Source organism: Toxorhynchites rutilus, chromosome 2 (assembly GCF_029784135.1).
Source record: "Toxorhynchites rutilus septentrionalis strain SRP chromosome 2, ASM2978413v1, whole genome shotgun sequence".
NCBI lineage: Eukaryota > Metazoa > Arthropoda > Insecta > Diptera > Culicidae > Toxorhynchites > Toxorhynchites rutilus.
The window spans coordinates 296,194,040-296,217,012 of NC_073745.1; the positions used below are offsets into that span (position 1 = coordinate 296,194,040).

Below are 22,973 nucleotides of genomic sequence, written 5' to 3' on the forward strand. Positions count from 1 at the left end.
ATTAAACTAACTACAACATCTAAAGTCGAAACGAATTTGCTATCTTCTAACTGGGTTCGAAACATAAACGTTGCTATCCACAATTTTTTAAGCGAAACTCTCGGTGTTTTTTTTTCCACTTGCGTGTGAGTGTCGGACAAATGTTGAACAATGGTTTAAGGAAGGTTTAAGATGAAACGAAGAACGGCAATTCCGTTGAAGACTTTCTATTTGAAACAGGTGTATGAGCATTCATTCGCAATCCGGACTCACCCCGATTCTTAAAGCTTTTTAGACGTTGTGCACAAATTACGTAACGCATAAATGGTGACAGAGGGGTTGAGGTTACGTTACTTAATGTGACATAGGGAGAAGGAGAGAGGGGAGGGTTGGCGTAGCCATAATCGTTACGTAACAAAATTTCATTTTAATTCCAAAATAAATCAACACGCTCCTATACACTTGAGCAGCTGGCTTCGGTTCTGGAACCAAATGAGATGTGTTTACCAAGCTAAGATCATAAAGCACGTGTTGTAATCAGTGTTGCCACATTTTAATCTGTACCAGAGGGGTTAAAAATCATTCTCATCGGTACTTTTACTTCCAAAAATCTGTACTATCTAAAATATTCGTTGTAGAGATTCATTTATCACAAATACTACATTTACATTTACAAGTCTTAAAACTTTCGAGCGGCCGCCACTATGTTTTTTTGTCCACCAACCGTGCTCGTTTTCTGAAACTGTGATTTCCTTACGGAGTAATTTTATCTTTGGGGTATGGAATTAACTCTCCACATCTTGGAAATTCCCATTGTAGAATCCTGGAAACGCTTCTAACACAACGTTAATGCTTGCCAAATTGGAATAGTTTCTGGGATTTAACATTGCCGCAGCCTTGAGCGTCGAATCATCAAAATCGAATCTTTTTCTCATTTGTTTGATCAGCTCCACGAAAAAACTGCGACGAATATCATTTGAAATGATCTGCCTTTCGCTGTCCATTGTTGTGCTTTTCAAATAATCTACATATTTAATAGCATTGGACACTGAAACAACGGATGATTCTTCGCAGATATTAGTGAAAATGATTAAATAAAAATCTTTCAGCTCTTCATGTAACATCGTGAATTCAGGTTTTTCAGTCTGGAACAAATGATTCAATCTGGAGCAAAATATAAGTCGCGCCGTCCCGAATCCTTCCAGACAATCCTTGTAAGGAATTCCGTCCTTATAAAACTGATCAACCATTGCATTGTCGATGCTTTCATGATCAGCAGCACCAAGCGATGCTGCGGCGTAAAAGTCGTCATGTATCTCAATGTTGTTTTGTTCAAATGTAAGAAATTTCTGGAAAAAATCTGTACCATGCTGTGCTTTTTTACGAAAATCTGTACCGTACAGAATCTGTACCAAAAATAACGAAAAAATTTGTACAATTCCAGATAAATCTGTACGTGTGGTAACACTGGTTGTAATGGGTTTAACAGCAGCCAATAAGCAGGTACCGATATTAAGGCATTACGAATATTGCGTTACTCTTCCGGGTCATGATTTTGGCGTGGCTACTAAACATTCCCTCTTATTCTGCGCGGCGAATGACGTGAGATGGCTCAATTCACGGTGTTCCCGAAGGCGCATGGCGTGACTGTAGTTTGCCACTAGGTGAGATTTAAAGTCTCCTCGCTTCCACAATAAAGAACGAAACTTTGCTATCCCACGTCATTCGCCGCGCGGAATGAAGGTTTAACTGTTTCACATTCTTTACCATGTCATACATACGCCAAACATTTAAACATGGTATGTTTGTGGGAAAACAATTGAGAATTACTGAAAAACCCATTTTGGCGTAACAGCCATTTGTACGTAATATTGACGTCGCTCTTAACAGATGGCAATTCGATGGAAAAAGGTCCGAATTAACCATATTTTCTATATGGATATATATATATATATATATATATATATATATATATATATATATATATATATATATATATATATTTATATATATATATATATATATATATATATATATATATATAAATATATATATTTTTGTATAATAAATGGACCCACAGTCTTGAATTATTTTAGAATCGAACTTCGCAGGTTCCGGAGACATGGTTGAAACATGTTCCGAGGCCATGGCCACATACTAAATGGGCTAAAAAGTCCCGGGATTTTCAATGAACACAATCGTTTTTTGGGCAAAGCTGTATTTATTCCTCAACGTAGTTTCCTTCGAGGGCAATACACTTGATATAGCGAGTTTCCAACATTTCGATCCCCCTTTCTGTAGTACGAAACGTCTATGTTGGAAATATGCCTCAGTGCCACTCTGCAGACTGCCTATTGGACTCAGGAGTGTAGTAATGGATCCACGTTTCATCCATTGTCACAAAACGTCGAAAGAAGTCCACTCGATTACGTTTCAACAACGCCAAACCGGCTGTTGAATCATCAACGCGCCGCGGTTTTTGGGCGACCAAAACGCGGCACCCATCGTGCGGATAGCTTGTTCATGTCCAAAATTACAAAGGTATCCCACTCGCTCTTTTGAAATGCCTGCGGCCTCAGCTAACTCGCGTAACTTCACTTTACATTCGTTCAAAACGAATCGATGCACTTGTTTTCTGATTTCTGTATTCGTAGCCTCTTTTGGCCTTCCAGAGCGAGATGCATCTGCGGTGCTTGTACGGCCCATTTTGAATTCACTAAACCACCGATAAACTGTTGCTCTCGAAGGAGCAGAAGTGGAATAACATTTCGTCAACCACTGCATTGATTATTCAGGAGTAAATAGAGTTACTACTCATGTATTCATCTAATCGCTTCTCAAAATCATCTTAATCGTAGCAAAATTTTGCTTGCGAATGAAATACATATGAAAATATTAGAAAGGCACTCATCATACATATGCTTCTACATGTCACGTATATAGTTATATCAAAATTAGGTTGACATGACTAAATTGTTACATATCTATTCTAAAAGCCTTTACGAGCTTCTTTATTTTTCGGAAGATTGATCCAGTAGTTACGTATCTCCTCCGCCAAATCTTTCCGTGATTTTTGAATGCTGATTCTTCGTAAACAACTCTACAACAACTCTCAATGTAGTCATAGAGATTATTTGTGTTATGTTAGGAATCTTTGACCTGATTTTTAAATTGAACTGAACACTCGAAGAAATTTAAAGGTTGCATTTCACAAACCTATGGTTCAATGGTGCCCTCGGACTTTTCAACACACCCACCAAAGTCTTAAAAGCTATGAACCTCTCCACGAGGAACATACTTCATAATTCGTTCTACTGACACGTGTAATGAATCAGCTGACAAATAAATGTGTTCCACCTCCAAAAACTTCAGAGTAATTCGATGGATTTCGATTGACGAAGATCTGATCAGATTCCAATTTTTGTTCTGCCCTGCGTTGCATCGAGCATGGAACCAGGACCTCCGGTTGACAAGCGTCTTGCCACGCGATTGGCAGATCCGTATCACTCTCGCTTTCCGTTTCGGAACTAGTATAACGACTGCAGCAAATCCTCTTCAAGCCTCTTCAAGATGTTTAGAATTTTTTTCCCAAATTTCTTTCTTTCCTGCAATCGCTGTGACTGTCAACAGTCGGAGGAAATCTTAGTTGATACGTGAGGTAAGAACAGCAACATACTAGTCTACGTTATGATTGCGAATAAACGATCAACCAACACAATGTTCGCATAAACCGACGTAATGCGTTTTTCAATTGAATTAAAATAAATCAAAGTCCCACATTTCCGGCAATGACAGGCACTATACCAGCGACAAGGCATCCACACCCCCGGGGTGAAGTAAGTTATATCGTAAGAAGAAAGTTATACTGTATATTGCAATCTCCGACAAAGGGAGTTCAAAGCGCTGATTTAACAAGCCGAGCGGACTTGTCATCAACCAGGAAGAGTGCCTGGAGAAGATCTGGTTCTGTTCTTAGAGGAGCATCATTCTGATAGGAAGTACGTCTTCTGGCCGGGCATGGAGTCTTTTCATTACGTCAAGAAGACGTTAACCAAGGAACGAAACCCGACCATCTTGGGTCAGTACCGTCCGATCGAGGATTTTTTCGACTCCCTCAGTGCCCTGTTGTACAAGAATAATTGTAGAAGAATAATTGTACAAGAATAATTGGACACGGACACCAAGCAGCTGACCACAAGGACCCGGAATTGCTTCCGGAAGATGGATGTCAGTGCCGTCCGGCGCTCTTGTGAGAGCATCTTCACCAAGATGCACCGTATGGCTGAGCACGGCCCCTTTACCAACATTCGCTGACTTTTATGTTTATGTTGTGTTACGTTTTGAATAAAAAATATTGAAGTGCTTGAAATATTTTTTTTTAGTTCTACTATATCAATGAAGAAATTGCTATGTTTCATTGAACACCCGTTACGTGCATATTTGGGCAACGTACGTTGCAGTTTGTTCGAGGCACTGTTCTTCGTACGTATTTTCTCATGAGCTCGATTTTAAAAGGAAGTGCGAGCTGCTTAAATAATCAGTAATCAGTAAGTAATAATCTGTAATCAGTAACCAGTAATCAGAATGACTGTGGATGGAGGACCAGACGAGAACTCTCGTTATAAAAAGGCCATATATATGGTGGATCATTATTTTTATCACTTGGATTTTGATGCAATATTCGTTGCTACTACAATAATTCAGGTCGATGGATATCCCGTTAAAGAATAATATATTGAGCCCACCAAGCTCGTCTCGTAAGGACATTCATACATACATACTTTTAGCAAAAACTGAAATATAACGATAGGAACTGCTGCATTGAACCAAGGAGTAGTTACTTTTGTGTAAATCAACATGAATTTATACCAGCTCCTGTTCCTCTCAGTCATATCCCACATAGTTTGAAAGTACCTATCCCAAAAGATGGGAGCATCAATTTTCTCTGGATTCCATCTCTGTTTGTTCGAAATTTTATGAACTTGTCGAAAGTTCTTCCAGGATTAGCCAGGATCAAACATGTCAAACATGTTATCAAGTAGTTCATAAACGTTAGTACCCCAAAAAAGCTATTTCAAATCGAGGAAACGAGATATTAGTGGTAGAAAATAACGAGTCGATTTGGACGGACGAAGACTCAGATACCGAATTACAATTAGCAGTAGATGAGGATTATTCTAGTACATTTCCAATAACTTCGGTCTAAGAACATTTGAACTTAATTAAAGCTACAATATTATGAAAACTTTAAAAAAAAAAGTTTGACTTTGTGCACAGATTCTGTTGGCGTTACGTAACTTAAGGGGGAGGGGGTTTGTCTTGCGTTACTTATTGTTACATTAGGAGGAGGGGTTCAAAATCCGCATTTATAACGTTACGTGGATTTTTTTGGGGTGAAACTAGGAACCTTTTCTTCAAAAAATCACCGATAGAAAACTACTTGTATAATATTTTTTGTTGTTTCATAAAATTAAGGAAAGACTCTGCTCGCGATTCTGTTTAAGAAATCTAATGAAATTGTCTACTTTATTCATTATCTGTTCATACAGGGTTGTCCGAAACAACGGATTTTAAGAGCCTCTTTAATTTTAGATTGGACGCCGCCGTTGCCTTTTTCTTTTCGTCATTCCTAAATTTTCGTTCCCGTATATGTTGCTTCATAATATTTTTATCAACATTATTCGGTAAGAGATATGGACTGACGCTATAGGATGACTTGGGGCTTGTCCTGCCATCCGCACTGAGAGAACCTTGTGCAAAAACTATCCTTCATCGTGGATTGTGTTATGTAGCAAAGTTCACGACAGCCCTCAACAAAATATACACGCAGAAGGCGGCTCGGTGCTCCGATCCGCTCAATTTTTAGTCCTGCCGTCTATCGCTTATTTTCAATGATGGCTTACAATTGCAAAGATGACGAAATGTTTGATGCCTAAATATATTATTTTGAAAAAAATATTTTTATGCAACAGCAAGACAATAAATTGAAAAATAAAATGATAAAATGATTCAAAGAACAACTTTTTCGAAATAATGAATATAAAATATAAAGCAACACAGTTGCTTAGCTCTTGTCCAACACCGCCAATCGCCCAAACCTCATACTGACTAGAAATTCCTTCAACGCAAGACCCAATAACGGTTTCTAATTATGCTATCTTAGGTGGAAAATGAAACAGGCAGTACCTCGAGTATCCTCACAGAAGCAACAAAAGTGTTTGTGTTTGTGTGCTTAATATGGCAAAAATTGCTCACTCCCATTCTCTCTCTGCTATCTGCTGCTGCCACATGTTTCGATGGACGGGCTCTGGATCGAGCAAGTACATAAATCGGCTGGTGCATCGGCTGGAATATATCTTAAAATTATGGTTTTCGTTTCCGTTTATTATCGGATGTTTCTTGGGTGTGTGGGTCCCTCGTTTGTTTGGCTGGATGTACGTCGACACTCGGATCGACGTGGTTCCGCAGCTCAGCTCTTAATGTAGTCATGGTGTAACCGTTCAGTTTCCTCTTTGAGAATCTGCAAGGAAAAACAAGCGCATCTGATGAGTGTCGTGTGGTTTGAGAGGGGTGCGTAATAATTCTTATTTATAATTCCAGTGATGCTTTTGAATCCGGATGTTTTTAATCCGGACACTTTTTCATTATATTCAATATCATACCAAAACCAAAGCATTGTTTGCATGTTGAAATCATGTGACTGATAGTTACTATTGTATCAATTTAGTGTTGTGTCAAGCATTGTACCTAACTGTTGACGAAAAATGGCAAAAATCTAAAAGAAATATTTGTGTTTCACAAAACCATGTCCGGAATAAAACGCACACCATAATAAGGCTACGTCTTTCAGTAATGGTATCAGATCAGAAAACAGATCACGGTTTTCAAGGAAATAGTTTTAACGGTTGTTTTTCCTATTATTTTTTTTATTTCGGTAAGTTATACGTTGGTAAACGACTGGACTAAGCGTACCATCGGTACTTCGCGTATCTGCAGGCATAAAATACACCCCATTCGAAATCCGCAGCTTCCTGTCCAGTAATTCCTATCTCTACCTTCCCGTGGTACCGGCTGGAGTACGAGTAACCATAGTGAAGATCGGGTATCCAACACCGGTGCGATCGCGGTCGTATGCTGATAGGGAAGGGGGTCTATCCGAGCGTCTGTTCACCATGGAGGTACGGCTCAAAATAGCATTTGTTCCCTATGTAAGAGGCTGCTGATCACTGTGCACCTCGGGCCTCCGGTGAAACAGGGGGTCGATGCAGGCCCTGCAAGCCATACATAAAAATGAAACGCACAGGAAAATTCACAAAAAAAAATCGGGACGTTATACATTACAATTCCCTAACTCATAAATGATTGAAATTAACGAAAATTGGAAGAATACATATTTTCCTATCGTGCCCCCGTGGCCGAGGTACAGTATTGAAATGTCACTGCTAACTAGATAAGCGCAAATCGATCGCTTGAAATGCAAATGCAGCATTCGTTCTACGGACAGTGGGGATATTGCAATCTATGCTCCGCTGTATTCTATTCATTGAATATAAACAAGTCATTCGCGATTTCAAATTACAGTATTCACAATTCATCAGTCATCTAGCTAGCGACCAGACGGCAGCGAGGCTTCCGAAATGATCATTCTCAAGGCCAAGTGTTTAATTTATTTTTCCAAATTTGTTTTTTTTAAGACTAGAGACGAATAAACTAATGAATTTTAAAACCTAATTAAAAAATCATCATCATTCAATTCGTCTCGCTCCATCTATCAGACAGCAGTCTTTTTCAATGCAAATATCGCACACAGCGATTTTGCTCGATTCCAAGGAAGAATTGAAGATAAATATCGTACAGGATTGTGCATTTTTTTCGGTGGGGCAATGCGTCGATTTGCATGCCGTCAAATGAAAAGTGCCTCTGTTTTTAAGCTTCAAATCATATTTGAATCTGTAATGGGGTGTAAGTTCAAAAATTGATCTATGGAAGAGTTTTAGGAGAATAATTGAATTTTCAGAAAAAAATACTGAAAAAATATTTTTTGGAATCTTATACTGAAAAAAAAAATCTATTTCAAAATCTAAAAGTCGATTTTCTTAGAATGGTCATCTCAGATTTTGATGAAATGGTAGATAAATATGTGCCCTGCAACTCTTCCATACATCGCAACATCGTAATCGCATATTTAAGGCAAAAAAGTTTTTCTAACACTGTTTTCAAGAATTTTTCTCGAAAATTTTTCTATTTTTTTGTGTAGTTATAGCAAAAAACCAATAACAGGTAGAAATAGATTTATGGTAGCCCTTGTGTGCTAAGGTATAGTTATCAGCATGTTTTTGTAGTCAAATACAATATGTTTCAATTCAGAGAGCAACAACAGCTCTCAAATAATGGCCCTCTGCCAAAAATCTGAGAATATGAGAATGGTGCCAATGCTGATGCACTTGCTAATACTAACGCATCAACCCTATATTGATTTTACTTTCTAACAGTAGCCGTACCACTTAACATAACTTACTTATCATTCAGTGTTATATTTCAGAAGTGGTATTGTCCAAGCAAAGTCTTCAAAATCGTCAACCATCGACAAGTAACCGTGTATTGTAAAATGTGTTAGGTAAGAAAATTTGAAATGAGATTTCACGCACTGCACACTGTTCGTTTATCTTCTAACACAAACATTATTTTTTTGTTTTTTTCAGAAGAGGTACCGTCATCCAAGTTTGGAAAAGTTCATTCGCTCATTTTTCCACACCTAATTATAAATCACTCTTGTATCTGCTTGGAATAATCATGGCGAAAAGAATGCAGCAAGCAATCGTGACATTGCACGATGAATAATTTTTCACTCTCCGACCATCTTCATTCGGGACAGAGAGTGAACATAATAAAACAAAGAGTTTAAAACAACATTCAATGAATTAATACTCCTTTGGAAGGATCGCACGAAACAAAATCACGAGTGAGTCAAAATATACTCAATCTGCGTGTATGTATGATTTTATTTTCCTTTGTACTCTTTTCCTTGTCAGCATTCAAGTGCACATGAATGTACCTTCCCGCTCACCAATAATGTGCATTAATATAGTCTTTTGCTTTGACTTAGATCGTTTCATACTAGGAACAAAAAAATGTCATTGCAATAGTGCACAGGAAACAACTCGATTTCAACTATCTACCTATATTTTACAGCCGCGATCGAGACTCAATGATTGTTCATTGAGTGAAAAAGGAATGATTTTACAGAGACACTCAGGAACAGGAACTCACAATGTTTGTGTATGTACCATTCATGAACATGTAAAATAATTGAATAACAGCTTGAGAACGATTTCGCATACAGAAGTCATGGAAAAAATGCTATGTAGCGTTCCAAAACGGACGACAGATTGCCATCTCCGTGGATTGTGTTTCCAAAACATCAATTCATGAAGAAACAACTCTTCTATTAGAGGAAAGCGGAAAAAAAAGAAATCTGACCACGGACCGTTGTAATTTGGAAACGATTTTAAAAGCAATTGATGAATTTGTGTCGTATTTCGGTGATAAAGTAAACAAACTCATAGAGGATGACCTTATTTACAAACAGGACTAGAGTGGCTCCCGTGGCCGAGTGGTTAGCGTCCCACACTATCATGCCGGGGGTTCGGGTTCGATTCCCGTTCTGGCCGGGGGATTTTTCGTCAAAGAAAATTCTTCCGGCTTGCACTGTGGTCACTCCAGAGTACATTTAAGTCGTGTTATTCGGCATAGAAATCTCAACCAAGTATTACTAATAAAAATCACGCAAGTAATGCTACGTTGAGAAGGCAAAAGTTCCACTGGAACGTTAGAGCCATCCAAGAAGAAGAAGACTAGAGCTTTATGATTGGGCAGTTAAACAAAATGACAAATGTATCACGGAATTGAATTTCTGTTACGTATCCAAAGAACAGCATGCCAAAAGGCGAGTGAGCTTAAGGAACTGTTCAATCACGCGAAAACAATATCGGGAACACAAAAAATCATTGCTTTATTCCTGTAGATGAAAATAAAATCGCAGCTAAAAGGTTTTCAAATTCAGTAGATGATCCCAACATCTTCAAAATGTTAGATAAAAAGAAAAAATAGGAAAGATATGATGACTGTATCTCTCAGAACATAGGTTAACATGTACATGGTATAAGATCAGATGAATAAAAATTAATTTAATGTCAAAAAAAATGTCATAAGTTTTATTACATTTGATTTGAAATAAAGACCTCTAAAACACTCATTCAACATTTTTATTACTATTATTTTTTTTTTTATTTTGGGTTGGCTTTCTGCACTGAAAAAAGAAATAAACTGAAATATTTAAAAAGTTTTTGTTAGAACTACTTTTTTGCCTCAAATACAAGTTGCGATGTACGGAAGTGTTGTAGGGCACATATTTATCTACCATTTATCTACCATTTCATCAAAATCTGAGATGACCATTTTGAGAACATCGACTTTTAGTTTTTGAAATCGTTTTTTTTCAGTGTAGGATTTCAAAAACATTTTTTCAGTATTTTTTTCTGAAAATTCTGCTATGTTCCTAAAACTCTTCCATAGATCATTTTTTTATAAGACTTCGAGTAAAAAAAATTATAAAAAAATGGTCAAAATATTTGGCCCTTTCCATAAGTTTTTCTAAATAAATTTTCGGAAAACTAAGTATGTCATGTTGCTTAACTAGGTCTTCACGCCCAGAAAGTTTCATTCAATCTGGTCGAGTTGGCGCGAAATTCGTCTTCTTCAAATGTGTTTATTTTGCAGCAAATTTTTTAAGCAGCTCAAAAGCTGGAATATATTTCATTTCAATGTTTGTTTATAGATTCAGATTTACAGGTTTTTCTCCTTACTTATTCAAAAAGTCTCCTCTTTCTTAACGAAGTAACGAAGCAATTTTTGGAAGAATGTCGGGAGTGAGAATTGAACTCGGTATCTCTGCGTGAGAGGTATGGATGTTACCACTACGCCCGATCGCCTCCACACACTTGGGACTAGCAAATCATTCTCGTTGTGCAATTTTCGGTGATTCGAACTTTAAATGGTCAATAACGACGCCGGCCACGTCCTTACAGTCACCAGGGGAAAGGAAGGAATGTTAGTATGATATTCGCCGCCAGAAGGTTCGCCTCTATAGCGTAGTTCCCTAGCGTTTATCATGGAAGGGATAGTTGTTAGTAGGGAGAGGTAGTAATCAGGATTCACTGTGTTAAGTGATGTGATAATGTAAACGCGAACTAATGACCACGAAACGAAACCCAAAAATCTCGTGTCACGACACGCGGCAGAAATTATATTCAGGTATCCTTAAAAGGAAAACCTGTAAAATGAATTGAACCGACTTATATTCTATTACTTATCGTATGTACGTTTATCGAAGCTCAATCGCAACGGCGGAGAGTTATTTTTGGGAAACCTAAGAAGGTAATCGAGATAAATCTACATATTCAATTATTTATCATACGTACTTTTCATGAAAAATCAAAAAATTGAAGAATAAAAAAATAAACTTCAATAGAATTAATTTAGATAATGTGTGTGTGTATATAAAAAGAAAACTTATCTGATTTATCTTAGATTCAGTTCAGACTCAGAAACTAAATACTCGTTGATTTTTTATCGCACATTAAGAGCGCCAAGCCCACTGTGACAAGCCAGTACAAATATTTGTTCTAACTACTAAAATGTTGATCTAGAAATAATTCTAAATAATTGAATCTGAGGCTGAAACTGGTAAATGTAAATACTAATTGCTGAACTTAGCTGTTATTATTTTGGCATAATACTGCTGGCGGACCGTCACAGAGTTCCTTGTTTCAGTGATAATACCACCACTGTTATTAACTGTGTCCAGTTAATAACAGTGGTGGTATTATCACTGGTGTAAGTGATGAGTTCATTTCGAAGAACATGATTTTCACACACGCACACACATTGCAGTATAGGAGAGAAGGTTGGAGAAACAAAAAACGGATTGCACACTATATTTTCTCTAGCGTTAGCAGAGCTTCCGAATTCGCCATGATAATGGATATTATGATTGGCGAAATATTCCACTTTACACAACTGAGCTCCTCAAGTTTCATTCACTCACCCCAAGTTACTTTGTTGCTTTGCAGAACGGAACTAACATATTTTGGAAGTTCAATATCAAATGGTCAATGATATTTCAATGATCTCAATGACCCTTTTGTTCTTGTTAGTCTCATTTCGTCACTTTGTAAAGATGAACTTTTTTGCTTGGAATGTCTGTATCAAAACAAGACTCCAACGTTCATGGTACATTACCCATAGAATAGTGTGTTGGGATTACCGCGGATAACACAATAAAGAACCTAATTAGTTCAAACGCAAACGCGTTAAAAAGGATATTTCACCTAAAAACAATGTTTTATCAATACAGAAGTCATTAAACTATCCATCTGTAAGGTCGTGTACATCAGTGTTCTGATAATATGAAAGCCATGATCGAAACAAAAGAGCTACTCATTAACAAATATCGAGAAAGCACATAGAATTACCATGGAACTCGCTTCCACGGATAATCGAGATTCTACTGTACATAAATTTCATTATCATTATTCATTATTTAAGACCGTATTCTAGTCTAGAAATTTGAAAAAAAAATTCTATATTTCTGTTGTTTAGGCATTCAAGAATATATCCCAATAAGTACTTACCGAAAATCCTATTATTTATCGAGTGTGAACCTATTTAGTGATGCGGTATCTAACCTGGTACAAATGCGTTTTTCTTGAAACAAGTTCGTATCTCAAGTTCTACTGAACCGATTCATGTTGAATTGATATAGATACAGGCATCTCTCTATCGCATGAACCTTTATTTAAAAAAAAATCGGGAAACGTAAGAAATAACGTTTTAAGCCGCAGATTGTTTTTCAAACGGTCGCCATTTTTTCAAAAACGATATTTTTGACTGGTCCGAGGTTCATGCGATAGCGGCATCTTTACTGATTCAGAATCTGTTCGATTTTTTTTTGTTTCAGATAACCAGAAGGGCTGGAATCGTGTACGCCATGGCACAACTTTTTTTGAACCCTCTCACTTCATCAACTCTTAACTATTCTAGTTATGAATATTTTTTCTCCGTTCAATTTTTGTTTTATTTTTAAAATATAGGTGAACAAATAATGGTATAATGGATAATAAAAATATTATTTGTTTTATTTTTACGGAGCTCGAAAAAACGCCCAAAAATGGTGTCTCTACACTAGAATACCCCCGTAAGTAAACCAAAAAATTATGAGCTTTTAAACTTTGAAATCTGTTCTGAATAGCCACAGTTGAAAGTAATCGTGGTAAAGTATAACTAGCTATATTTACTCACCATCATTTCCTCCTGAATTTTGTCTGTGATGATCTTCCTCGCCTCTTCCTCACTAACAGCGGACTCTTTCAGTCGCTCCATCACACTGTTCAAATCGATCGGTTGCCCGAAATTATATGTCAATTTTTTACCTATCCTTAAGTAGTAGGGAGGCTCGTTTGGAAGCACCGTATCCATCCCAATATGCCAGATTGGAATGATGATTGGCAATATGGGCGCTTCGTAAAGTATCCGCCCAACGCCCCACTTGAATCTGCAAGTATTTGTTTGGGTGACGCACACCGTTTGAGTTGATGATTTGCTAGGTGTTTCACTGACCTGAGATCTTCCTTGGTCATATTCACTTTCCCTTCGGGAAAAACATGCACCCAATGACCCTGCTTCAGCTTCTCTATGCACAGATCGACCGCCGGTTGGTACACGCCAGCCCCACGCACTACCGGTATACACTTGCCATACATGAAGAAAAGCGAATGATACTTGTTGGTGAAACATATATCATGAGCTGCCATCGACCACCGAATAATGTTTTTGTTGCAAACGTGACGCAGTTTCAATAGTCCTACAATGAGAGAGAGGGAAACATATAGAGAATACTCGAAATTGTAGCCTCACCAATAATTACGAAGATTCAGCAGTCCTGATTTTTTTCATCGCGCACACATGAAACAATGAAACGTTTAACCAAATGAGTACCGATGGGTGTGTCGAAGCATCTAAACTTACCCCATATGCCGGGATCGTCGAAGCACGAGTGATGATTTGAAACCGTCAGCAGTGGGATGCCTTTCTCCCGATTCTCGAGGGCATTCTCCAGCACTCCGATATTGTGGACACGTGGTTTATTGAGCCATACTTCAAAGAAAAGAGATAACGAATTGTTAACATCAACGACAAGAATTGCTGCTTTTCCCGATGAATACCCATTAAACTATGCGGAAATCAATGATTTTGAGCTAATGCGTTGCGGTTTTTGCGAAGCATATTTCCACACCTACCAGCAAGACTGTGGTTTAATCACAAGTAGCGATCAATTTGACGATCTCTCTGTCCCCTCTATCTCACCCGCTGCGCCTAATAATGACGTGCAAAACATTGTGTCGCGCTGTTTGGACATCGTAGATCCTGTAGATTTTGTAGATACTGGTTCCTAAAGACATACTAACAGCATGTCATTTAAGAAAAGTCTGGATCCTACACGCCCCGGCCAAGAGGATATGATTCGCGAGTCAAGGTGAGCTGCAAATTTAGCTGTTCGACGCTGTCAAATGCTATGTATTAGTATATGGGTGCTAGGGATTGTTAACGGGTTTCACCGGTAATACCGCATCATTTTTCATTACCGAATTACCGGTAGTTTTACAATCAATAACCGGTAATTTCGGTAATTTTCATGTATACACCATAAAGAATATTTACCTTTATGCCGCTTTGAAATATTACTCTAGAGTCAAAATAAGATCGGAAAAACAAAACTGGTAATGTTACGCCGATTCTACGATCTCCGAACTTCAGTTCAAAATTCGTTGCCCGATCTGAAAACGAAGCAAAGAACGATGCGATGAAGAACTGACAGCGATAACGGAATTGGTAGATGCCCTCAAACCAGTTCTGGTCGCTGTTGAACTGCAATGTCGGAAGAACTGCGTTTTCCTCTTCTGGAAATTTGGTAATGATATCCGATCTGGATTGGAAGACGAGAAAATTGACATTATTTGTGTCTTTAAATGTTACTTAAACCAACAAACTAAGTAACAAATACTTACAAAATGTTTTCTCGTAAACTAGTCTTTATCAATGAAAAAATCATTTTTAAGTATTGTTTTTACCGGATATTTAATGGTTTTATCGGTAATGAAATTTTCGTTACCGAATAACCGGTTATTGAAATTTTGGCACGGTAATGCAATCCCTAATGGGTGCCCTAATGGTGGGATCCTAGTATGAAGGATTGGCACTTGACCCAGTCTCATGGCCTGCCGAGAGTTTGATGACCTGACAAAAAACTTATCCATCATAGCTCCGCTGTTTCTGCCCCTACACATCCCAAATTAGTCGTACTTTCTGCTAACGCCAGTCATTATCATCGCCGTCCCGGTCCTACAGTTGTTGTTGATAAAGACGTCTACCTACAGCGCAGTGGTGTCGACTGTGGGGTGCGGAGGGGATTGACCGCCCCCGGGTGCGCGTTTTTAGGGGTGCAGAATGAACCAAATTTATATGAAGAAACTAGCTGACCCGTCAAACTTCGTCTCGCCCAAAATTTATGTTTCGTTATCACATCCACGGTTTCTTACTAAGCGCATATTCATGGGTCCAGCAGCCACCATGCCCTTAGAGAGAGGGTAGGTGTGTCAAACCATCATAGAAACGTTTCGTGCCCCCTAACACCTCCACATACCAAACATGGCTCAATTTGCTTGATTAGTTCTCGAGTTATGCAGAAATTTGTGTTTCATTTGTGTGGGAGCTCCCCTTAAGAGAGGGGGGAGGAGTGTCGAACTACCATAGAAACGTTTATCGATCCCTAAAACCTCTATATGCCAAGTTTGATTCCATTTGTTTGATTAGTTCTCGAGTTGTTCAGCAACCTTCCCCCCCCCCTTCTCTTTAGAGAGGGGAAAGGAGTGTCAAACCACCATAAAAATATTTATTGCTGCCTAAAAACTTCACATGCCAAATTTGGTTCCGTTTGCTTGATTAGTTCTGAAATTATGCAGAAATGTATGCTTCATTTGTATGGCAGTTCCCCACAGAGAGGTGGGGGTGGGGGGGGAATGGATTGTCTTACCACCATAGAAACATTTATTGCACCCTAAAACCTCAACATGCCTAATTTGGTTTTATTTGCTTGAATCATCCTCGAGTAATGCAGAAATTTGTGTTACATTTGTATGACAGCCCTCCCTTAGAGAGGGGGGAGGGGTCTCGAACTATCATAAGAACCTTCCCCGACCCAAAAAACCATAAGAATCAGACAGACAGACAGAAATCCATTTTTATATATATAGATTGGATAAATATGATTTCTGACAGGGGGTGGGGGTGCAAATCGACTTTTCCGCCCTGGGTGCGACGCAGACTCTTCCCTGGGTGCGAATTTTTCTATATTTCTGGCGGAAGAGGGTGCAAATCAACTCTTCCGCCAGGAGGCAAAAGCTTCACTCGACGCCACTGCTGCAACGGCAGGCAAGTATAATTGTGATAACAAACTTCCGGTACTCAACAATGCTCACCGTCACCTCTTTTCTGTTTGATGCCTTTACATTGGATCCGGGACAACCAGTAACAGGTATTGAGGAAGCTCCATTGCCACCCGACCTAGTCATGTCACATGTCAACATCCATCATCATCATCATTGTCCCGCTCTTGCGGTTGGTGTTGGTTCTGTGGGCTTCCGACCTGTAAGTTCAGGCTAGTATACCGATAATTCTGAACTTTCAACACCTAAAATCCCTTCAATTTTCAGCTCTAACCGCACAGCACGACCATTGGCGAGTATGTGGAATCCATTAGTTCTGTTTCGCCTCTTTTGAAAAACCACTTTCCTGTTCTTCTGTTCGGTGACTATAATCAAGCCGGCTTGCAGTGGTATTTCCCTGAAAGAGGGACACCATTCATCGATCCCTTGACATCGCATATGCCCGAGGCCTGCTGTGTTCTCTTAGACGAATTCAACCTACACTAATTTTCTCAAATAAACAACCATTGATCTTGATGCTGATCACCCTGCTCTCGTCACGTCGATTAGCTTACACACTTTGATCGTTCATGTTGCATCACCTGAGCAATCATCTCTGAATTTTCACCGGGCCAACTTCGCTTTATTGATAGTGTCAATGTTGCAGAGGAGTACTCTGTACAGCAGTATTGGATGCAATTTTTCGTGTTGTTCCTGATCGACGACTTCCGTAAAATCCTCCCTGGTCCAATTGCCGCTTACGCGAGCTGAAGAGAGGAAACCGATCAACCGCTCTGCGAAGTTACAGTAGCTACCGGTCACCTTACATCAAATGACAGTTCGATTTTGCCAGTCGTTGCTATCGTCAATATAATCGTTATTTTTATAATCGGTACGTAGAATGAACGCAAGCGAAACTGCGCACAAACCCTCGTGAGTTTTGGTCATTTGTGAATACCAAACGAAAAGATGCTGCACTTCCTTGTTATATGTTTCTAGGAAACAACACGGCTAATAATCATCATGAGAAATGCAATTCGTTTGCACGTCACTTTCGACGAATTTTCCACAATTTCTCAACCTCTGCTATGCAACCACGCAATGCTTCTCGCTAAACTGGATAAACTAAGTGTATCGCCAGGGAGTGTTAATTCAGATCCTACTTATAAAGACAGGCCTCTCAGAATCGGAGTAATTTTTCATAAGTTATGTTTCGTTGCTGTTTCTTCCGAAACGTCATCCCTATGCCTTTCGGTCTGCCCAAGGAACTGCAAACTTTGGTGTGTACTTTTGTACCTTATTGTTCCAGAAACATGCTGAGTCTCAGCGTAGAGAAATGTATAGTGATCGGCATAAAAAACGCCCACCTTGCATATTTAAAAACATTTCTCAATTTTTGGACTATTTCATCAGAAACTACTATCGTTATTTCATAGAATTGTATACTAACTATTACTACTTTTTTAAAGTAATTAACAAGTTTTGCCTTTTTTGTTAGATTTTGTTTACTTCCTTACTTCCTTATGACTTCTTGCATGTGTGCACATATGCGATGACAAAAATAAAAGCCCACCCCCAAAAAATAACATTAAAAACATTCAAAACCTTTGAGTAACCCCTCGTTTCCGCATGTTATGACAGCTAGGGCTGTGCGATATTATTTACAACCTTTCGTTTTTGTTAGCATATAAGTCGATTTTCGTTGTCTGCACAAAGAGTTCTCAACAAAATCAAAATGGGTGGAAAGAAAATCAGCACGCAAGTCCGAAATCTTGTCGTGGAATTGTGCACAAGCACCAAGCTTACAGTTTGCTTGCTGAAAGATCCAAACATCAAACATTTATTCCATGTGACGGAGAAACATGTTATTTGCAAGTGGTTGAAAAATCTTGAACGAGAAATGTGTCTGAAAATAATCTGATTCTATAATGACAAGTTTTGGTAGAAGTTTATAGAAAAATATAATTTGAAAGGGTCGATTAAAAGATCAATCAATGAACAGTTCTGCGATTGGACACATGAAGATTCGCTTAGCAAGAAAACGTGAATGTTTGAAGGTATTGAGCTTGGGTAGACTGTACAATTCGTAGTTGCTCTCCGTAATTGACCTGAACCAACCAAATTGCACAAAGAACACACGGAATGAGGCTTGGGGCTAGCAAATCATTCTCGTTGTGCAATTGTCGGTGATTCAAGCTTTAAATTGTCAATAACGACGCCGGCTACGTCCTTACAGGCACCAGGGGAAGGGAAGGAATGTTAGTATGAAATTTGCCGCCCGAAGGCCAGAAGGGTCGCCTCTAAAGCGTGGTTCCCTAGCGTTTATCAAGGAAGGAATAGTTGTTAGTCGGAGGAGGTAAGAATCAGGATTCACTGCGGTAAGTGATGTGATTATGTAAATGCTAAATATCGACCACCCGGCTGAACAAAATTCCGTAAATCTTTTATGTCACAACTCGCAGCAGAAATTAGGTATCCTGAGAAGAAAAACCTGTAAAATTTATTGAACCGGCTACATAATTTATTATTCAACGCACGACCTGACATCTTGGATTGTCTTCGTAAACTGCAAAAGTAATGTTGATGTACTATTATTCCGATTGAAAAATGTTTATACGAATGTTTTCGTATAAACATTTTTCAATCGGAATAATGAATGTAATCTATTACTACTAAAAGTCCAGTTTATTCTATTAGACGCAACAACTTCACCATGAATGTTTGAAGGTATTAATTACAAAAAAAAAATTTTGGATGGGACGAATTTTACCAGGTCAGTAATTCTATAAAATTACGGTAGTAGCTTTTGATAAAATAACCCAGAAATTGAGAAAAGTATCCGAAAAATTCCTCCAGTTCATTGAGGTCGAAGTCCGCCGGTTTTTTTTTATAGTTCCGAATTTAGTGAAACTTGTCCCGAGGTTTCTCAGCCCGTCCTTAGTTAAAATTATAGCGGGTTCGTTTTGGAAATAGTTCCCAGCATCGCGTGAATGCAATTGAACAATCCGGTTCAACTGCACCAGCTGTAGGAGACAGTGTTTGACTGAGTCAAGTGGCATCCACGGTTTTGGGCCAAGAGGCCATTAGTGCCGTTAAGAAAGCCTTCACGTCGGATATTCTGGGTAATCCGCTGAGACACCTATCACTGCAACATAATCTCCTATTACCGCAAGAATCAGCCGATTTTCTATGACTACATCCTACACATTGTTTGGATAATGGACTATGCTTTCGGAATCATTACCACAATATTTCGTGACCCACTGTGTCTCAGGTCCCTGTACTATTACCATGTACGGTCAATATTGGAACCAAATTTAGTTGTATGGTGCCCCTATCATGCCAGATGGATCGCCCGTATTGAAGAGAAAGTTCGTTGAATACGCACTTCGACTTCTCGGTTGGCGCGATCCTCGAAACCTGCCATCCTACGAGGAGCGTTGTTGTCTATTAAGTATTCAACCAATTACAGTTATACGCATAATCGCTCAAGCTACATTTGCAGCTAAATTATTTGCAGGAGACATTGATTGCCTCCCATCATTGACTCAACTGAGTACGTACGTTTCTGAAATACCACTTCGCCAAAGTGATTATCTGCTGTTGAAAGCACGTAGCAGAAACTATGGGATGCATGAGTCCCTTCGCTCGATCTGCCAGCACTTCAACGACAATTCCAGTTTCTTTGACTTTGACTTCTCGACCTATCCCGTACTGCTAGCCGCCACAGTTTAGTTTGAATAGTTTAAGAATTTATTCATCATTTATTATCTCAATCCTTAGGGCAAGTGACGCATTTACGTGACAAAGATACTACGTACAACTTTGGCGCGAAGATAAAGCTTCTTTGTTGAACCAAAAACAGTTAAAGCATAATGAGAAATTGTCATCGGAATGGAGCTATAACCGGAAGTCTTTATCGAGTGCCCATCATGCTTATTTCACCAACGCGTTTTAGTATAGCGCAGCGAAAGACAAAAAACACAGCCAATGTCAAGTACTGCTCTACTTTGCGCCACATTGATACGATCGACACTATGTGGCGCATAGCGCTTTCAAAGGTCGAACCATTGCACAAATTGTGCACGCTCAATCGCACCATATCGTGTTTTTTTTCTGTGGATCAAAGTAATCACATTCCTCGCCTTGGGGCAGCCCATTTACACCACAAGTCCTACCGACTACGGTTTACATAACAACTGTTTGACCTTGCCCGTTTGCATAATCACCGCTTCTCTACTCACCGATTGCAATCTTGGAGAAAAATCCAACCAGTCCAATCACTCCGACGCTGGCGATATGCCAAAGGCGCGAAGGACGTCGCAGCCTGGGGAAAATCCAATCGATGTTGTACGCGATCAAGGGCTGGCCAGCGGTCCCTGCCGCCACTCCATTTGATGCTGAGGAAGGCTTCAAAATCAAAGCAAACAGAAACGAGATCATTATGTTGCTATTAATTCGGAAACGCTTCCCGTCTGGGGTAACAACTGCACGGGTCGGATGCAAAAACGCACTGACCGGACAGTGGTGTCAGCAAAAACAAGAACTTACCAACGAGCTCATGTTTTCCCTGCTTTCAATGTGTGTATTGCTTCGCGGCGTGATCAGATTGGGGAAAACTATCGTGTAATTTGGTTCGGGTGGTTCGCGTGTTTTTCCGAGATCGCTTTTCCGAACCGAAACACCTACACACTAACCGATGATGAGTTTGTTTCGCGTATTTCTTTCGCGAACCACTCCGTTACACGATATTCTCCTATGCAATGTTGCGGGGCGCGTTTCGAGCTGTTTATTCCTTTAATCGCATCTGCTTTACTTAGGGTCACCCACACTAAACATCTGTGTACTAAACAGCAGCAGCAACATCGATACAGAACGAAGAATTGCACGTAGAGCACATCGCAATGCAAGGGAAAAAATCAATATTCCAATCGAAGGATTGGTGCATTCCTAAATTCTTGAACCACTTTTTCACTGGAAAGGCGATTATAACAGACCCTTCAATTATATAATCGCTCTACGTGGTGCGTACTTGTCCCTTCCACGTATCGAAAATCCAATCCAACAATATCTACAGCTACCGAGAAAAGAATCGCCCAGTTTCCAATGCAGGTCAGGTACTTATGAAATGTCGTAAACATAACCCGTAATAAACATGCTCGTAGGGTTTTTGACAGAAGTGAGAAGCTGCGCTTAAATTGTTCTCACTTAGTGAGCATCCCTCATTCGAAGAAAATGTTTTTGTTTTGAATTATGAATGAGCCGTGGAAGGAGTTCTACGACTTATCTAGAGCAGTCACACATGAGGAACGGCGTAGCTTGAGGCCTGACAAAAGTGGGGCTGATTGAGTTTGTACAGATTTGAAATAGCACAAGTGCATACATATTAAGGGTAGGTTCTAGTACCGCAAAGTGATCTTGCTTTCCCATGTACGCTTCTGAACATTGAATTCATTTTTAAAATAATGCACAAATTCGTATCAATACTTAAGGGGGTATTCTAGTGAAGAAACGTGAATTTTGGTCGTTTTTTATTATATCATTATTTGTTTTTCTAGCATATAATTATTTGTTTATCTTGCTTTTAACAATAAAATAAAAATTAACGTTAAAAAAAATAACGTTTACGTTTCCGGATTTTTTAAAAATAGTCAAATTGAAAAATTATTATTTTTTATTGATTTCTGCGATTCATAAGGTTGTATTCATATGTATTCGACATAAATCGGTTCAGCAGAACTTGAGATATCGTGTACGCCAGTAAGTGATGAGATTTTTGAAAAATTCTATCCAGAATATATTATTGAATGCCCAAACTTCAGAAATATGAAGACAAATTTTGATTTTTTTCTTTCTAATTTTTAGACTAGAATACTGCTTGGATATGAGATGCATGTTCCAATTCAAACTGCCACAGTTGTGAATGAGTTTATGAGGATTCAGCACGCATTTGATCGGATGATTTCGTTCAGACGGGCGATAGGAATGATGTTTCAAATTAAAATTTTACTTGATGAAATACTACAAAAAATCTTCGGACTTTATGTAATCTTTACGTTTAACGTGCTCCCGTGGTCGTGCGGTAAGCATCACAAATTATCATGCCGGGGGTTCGGGTTCGATTCCTTTTTCAGCTGGGGATTTTTCAACAATGAAATTTCTTGCACTGTGGTCACGCTTATTTCGTAGCTTGCCACTTGCCAATACATTCAAGGCGTGTTATTTGGCTTACAAAATCTCGATGTTGCAAGTTCAAAGCTACGACAAAAGTTTCTCTGGGAACATTAGGAACGTTTATCGATCCCTAAAACCTCTGCTAAATTTAATTCCATTGGTTTGATTAGTTCTCGAGTTGTTCAGCACCATCCCCTCCCCTTCTTTAGAGAGGAGAAAGGAGTGTCAAACCACCATAAAAACATTTATTGCTCCCTAAAACCTCAATATGCCAAATTT

General features: G+C 38.9%; 1 protein-coding gene across 3 annotated transcripts; it reads right to left on the minus strand.

The window, feature by feature from the left end:
- Positions 1-2,016: 2,016 nt before the first annotated feature.
- Positions 2,017-21,666, minus strand: LOC129767248 (tafazzin). Of its 3 annotated transcripts, XM_055767944.1 has the most exons (7): positions 21,072-21,666; positions 20,765-20,930; positions 14,065-14,193; positions 13,964-13,978; positions 13,657-13,900; positions 13,339-13,591; positions 2,017-6,499 (listed from the first exon to the last, which is right to left on the minus strand). In XM_055767944.1, the coding sequence occupies exons 1-7, from the start codon at positions 21,081-21,083 to the stop codon at positions 6,449-6,451; spliced, it is 870 nt and encodes a 289-aa protein (XP_055623919.1). In that variant the 5' UTR covers positions 21,084-21,666; the 3' UTR covers positions 2,017-6,448. The 3 variants fall into 3 exon arrangements, with proteins under 3 accessions (XP_055623919.1, XP_055623920.1, XP_055623918.1); XM_055767945.1 differs by lacking the exon at positions 13,964-13,978 and having other exon boundaries at positions 21,072-21,664; XM_055767943.1 differs by lacking the exon at positions 21,072-21,666 and having other exon boundaries at positions 20,765-20,963.
- Positions 21,667-22,973: the final 1,307 nt, after the last annotated feature.

Bases quoted from the DNA above. Each gene is read 5' to 3' on its own strand.
- LOC129767248 (XM_055767943.1), bottom strand. From the start codon at position 20,963: ATGATCTCGTTTCTGTTTGCTTTGATTTTGAAGCCTTCCTCAGCATCA. The intron at 14,194-20,764 runs GTGAGTAGAGAA...TTTTCTTTGAAG, and splicing joins TTTCTCCAAGATTGCAATCG to TATGGCTCAATAAACCACGT. The intron at 6,500-13,338 runs GTGAGTAAATAT...TTTTCCTTGCAG, and splicing joins AAATTCAGGAGGAAATGATG to ATTCTCAAAGAGGAAACTGA.